The 4,219-nt window shown below is 40.7% G+C and overlaps 1 protein-coding gene across 1 annotated transcript; it reads left to right on the top strand.

The window, feature by feature from the left end:
* On the top strand, positions 1–1,343 carry LOC118280287 (glucose-1-phosphatase). The gene has a single exon (XM_035600254.2). It carries the CDS (start codon positions 152–154, stop codon positions 1,340–1,342), a length of 1,191 nt encoding a protein of 396 aa, XP_035456147.2. The 5' UTR covers positions 1–151; the 3' UTR covers position 1,343.
* Positions 1,344–4,219: the final 2,876 nt, after the last annotated feature.

Below are 4,219 nucleotides of genomic sequence, written 5' to 3'. Positions count from 1 at the left end.
CAAATCAAACCAGTTTCGCTCCGCTCACAGCCGCGGAGAGTACACAGCGAATTACAGTGTAACTCATTCATTGTTGAAACTCAATCGTGTACAAATATTTGTGATTAAAAATTTTATTCAGAACATAAAGTGCATCGTAAAACACACAAACATGGCGGCGGGATTTATTGTTTTTATGTGCATTGTTGTCGCGAGCAAAGGCATTGATATAAACAGCCTGAAGCTAGAACAGGTTGTTATGTTAGGCCGTCACAATATACGCACGCCTTTGACTGAAGGCTTGGAGTTGTACTCGTCGAAACCGTGGCCGAAATGGAACGATGCAGCTGGGATATTGACGCCAAAGGGACTAAGGTTTGAAGGATATATCGCTGAATATATTTCCCAGTGGCTAGATACTGAAGATTTTTTCGAAGGATGCCCGCAAAAGGACGACGTGCTTATCTATGCGAATACGAAATCAAGGACTCTAGAATCAGCAAAGGCGTTTGCTGAAACAGCGTTCAATAATTGTAATATTAGTGTGCAACATTACGAAAATTTAGGTGCTTTCGACCCACTCTTCTTGCCAATATTTCACAACAAAACTGAAGCGTTTAAAAAGCAGGTAGCTGAAGAGATGAAGAAACGTCTATCAGAAATGAATTTAACGCACGCATACACTGAATTGGGGAGGATATTGAACATTAAGGATGCAGATATATGTAAGAAACTGTTTATGTGTGATTTGAATACCCAACAGAGTGAAATTGTCCTTGAAGACGGCGAAGAGCCCAATGTGAATGGACCTCTGTACATAGCCAATGCAGTGGTGGACGCGTTCATCATGAGCTATTATGAAGGGCGACCGATGTCTGATGTAGCATGGGGCCAAATCGAAACAGATCAGCAATGGGACTTACTAGCAAAAATCATCACTGAGAACCAGAATATAAGGTTTAAATTACAAAGCGCTGCAAAAGACATAGCAAGTCCACTCCTAAAGTATATGTTTAATATTTTCAACAGTGGGAAGCCGAAATTCACCCTACTCGTAGGACACGATTCCAATTTGAATTCCGTGTTAACCGCATTAGAATTTAAGCCGTTCGAAAGGAAACTTCAATTTGAACCTTATCCAATAGGTGGGAAGATTGTTTTTCAAAAGTTCAGTGATAGGAAGGGTCAGTATCTGAAGGTAGAGTACATATATCCTACTACTAAACAGTTGAGGGATGGTGAAAAACTCACGTCGAACAATCCCCCCCAAAGAATAACATTGGAATTAAACGGGTGTCCCATATCGCCTACTGGATACTGCCAATGGAGTGAGTTTATGAAATTAAATGAATTATTTGACTAACTGTGAATGTCTTTTTATTTTTCTCGTCTATCACACTAAGTGCCATACACAGAGACATTTAATGATTACTTAAACTATTCCCTAGTAACGATTTTATGTTAAAAACAATTGCTAAGGACTGGGAGTTAAGGATTTAGTAACCATTAAATGACTCTGAGTACGGGTTAATATTATAAATGTTAAATTTTCTTTGTTTGGGTTATTGTCCGCCAATCATGCTGAAAGTTCTGAACGGATTTTGATAATATTTGGTATACAGACAGGGTAGGAGCTGACTGCTACTGCAGCTGAGTCATAGGATACTTTTTATCCCACGGGAACGCGGGCGAAGCCGCTGGCAGATGCTAGTTTTCTATAATAGGCTCACCACCTTATTACATGGGACTTACAACATAAATTGTGAAAAGTGGGTGTACATTGTACAGTGGCATTACGTGCTATAATATGCACCTCTGCCTACCCCTTCGGGTATAAAAGGCGTGACGTTGCAAAATTGTTCTCTTTTTACCTTAGTTACATGCGGACTTAGCCAAAATAAATTGTGACAAAGTGGGTGTGACATAGGTGTAATCATGTAAATGACTGTTGTATTGCACCATCATTTCCGCAAGGAGATCCCCCTGAGAATGATAGCGCAATCAAAGAGCAAGTTAGGCATCCAAACGAGTTTCTTGCTCGTTTTTCTTCATAGGAATCTACACTTTGGAACGAGCAAATAGCTTCACTAGCGGACTGACCGACAGACAGACATTTGTTTTCTTTATATTGTTACTGGCCATGGCAACTTGCTTTGACACCATGGTGCCACTTCGACAGCGGAGTTGCAATGAGCAATCAAACTCTGAGAGGTCAATCGTTGGATAAAATGTTTCATATTTACGGACAAAATTGGAAGTCTTGGGACGGGGATACCTATTATTGGAAGCAAGTTGTTTCAAGTCAAATTTTGGTGCTGTGCGACTGTGGCTTCTCAATTGTGCCGGCTTAAGTCATTCTGTCTCCTGCACTTAAATTCACCGGTTGGAAACTATCGTTTTCTTTTCTTCTCCTCTACATCTTCTGATTTATTTCGTTCGTCAAACAGTGGTATTTCCCTGGGACAATGTTCCGGTGTTTTCATGGTTGTATCTACTGTAGATCCTGGTTACAGGAGTTGTATAGGTTGTGGCTTGTCCACGCTTAAAAAAAAAACCATTAAATGACTGAGTACAGTAATAGGGAAATGTTAAATTTTCTTTGTTTGGGTTATTGTCCGCCAATTTGGTATACAATAGGAGAACTGCTACTGCAGCTGAGTCATAGGATACTTTTTATCCCACGCGAAGTGGCAGCAACAAAATATGATAATAATTCATGTCTTTAAATTCTCTTACAAAAGGCTCACCACCTATTACATGGGACTTAAAGCGGACACCGTATTACGTGATAATGTGCACCTCTGCATAAAAAGCGTTACGTGAAAGTTACTCTTATGTTATACCATTAGGAGCAAACCCGAGATCCCTCAAGTACAATATTTTCGGTTGTAATCATGTAAATGACTGTACGTATTTCGGACACCGTAGCAAAGTAAAGTTACATTTCGATGCAAGTAGGAATCCCCCTGAGAATGATAGCGCAATCAAAGAGCAAGTTAGGCATCCAAACGAGTTTCTTGCTCATTCTTCTCCATAGGAATCTACACTTTGGAACGAGCAAATAGCTTCACTAGCGGACTGACCGACAGACAGACATTTGTTTTCTTTATATTGTAATATTTGCTTTGACGTCCAAAAGAGCCTTCTCGATCTATTTGAAAAATAAATAATTTTGACTTTGACAAAATTGGAAGATTGGGAAGGGAGGATTTGGGTCTCCAGTAACCTGCGTCACACAACCCCAGCGTTGTTTCACGTCAGTTTTCTGTGAGACCGTGGTATCACTCCGGTCGAGCTGGCCCATTCGTGCCGAAGCATGGCCCACACTTAAAAGGTATGCGAAACCAGTATTATGAACTGATCGTCAAAATGTTATACAATGCGAGATCATGATAAACTGGTTTTGTATAGCTCCACGTGCAGCCGAGTACAGTAATAGTTATTTAAATGTGGTGTTATGGCGCATTACGGCATGCAATATCACTAACCACTGCCTCGCTGTTCTAGTGGTTGGAAACGCAATAGTCAAGCAACGGGTTTCGGGTCTGATGCGAAATGTTATTGGGATTTAGTTTTTTTTTTGTACAGTGGGTTCGGCACGAATGGGCCGGCTCGACTGAAGTGATACCACGACCTCATAGAAAACCGACTTGAAACAGCGCTTGCGTTGTGTTTCGTTGTAAGAGTGAGGTTACCGGAGTCCCAATTCCCCCTTCCCAATCATCCCAATCCCCGATTCCCCAACAACCCTTAAATTCCTAACCCCCAAAACTTACTTTGGTTTCGTCACTTTGGTAGGTATATTTTATACGTCAAATCACGTATTTCCTCCCACTCCTAAACTGTGATTCGTTTTATCTAAGTATTGTTATGTTATATGACTCCTTGCCGGAGTCTGTGTTTCCTGATGGGTACAACCTGGGTGTCTTCAAAGCCCGAGTGAATAGGTTGCTTATGGGCAGACGTGCTCCATCGTAGGCCGCATCATCACTTACCATCAGGCGAGATAGCGGCCAATCGTCGGCCCATTAAACATAAAAAAAGACAAAATAAAAAAATACGTGTCTAATATTTTTTCATTACCTAACTGACGGACTAAATGGATTTTTAATTTTCATAACCCGTCATCATCCCTGTTACCGTATGACCCTGCACTCAGGATCACGTGATTCTAACATTATGCTTGCTCGCTATTTATAAATTGTAACTCGTGCATTTTATAATTAAGATAAACTATTGA

Source organism: Spodoptera frugiperda, chromosome 21 (assembly GCF_023101765.2).
Source record: "Spodoptera frugiperda isolate SF20-4 chromosome 21, AGI-APGP_CSIRO_Sfru_2.0, whole genome shotgun sequence".
NCBI lineage: Eukaryota > Metazoa > Arthropoda > Insecta > Lepidoptera > Noctuidae > Spodoptera > Spodoptera frugiperda.
Note: the sequence above shows the minus strand (reverse complement) of the source record. Positions and strands in the feature narration are given on the sequence as shown.

Excerpts from the sequence above, each read along its gene's own strand:
- LOC118280287 (XM_035600254.2), top strand. The coding sequence starts at position 152 with ATGGCGGCGGGATTTATTGTTTTTATGTGCATTGTTGTCGCGAGCAAA.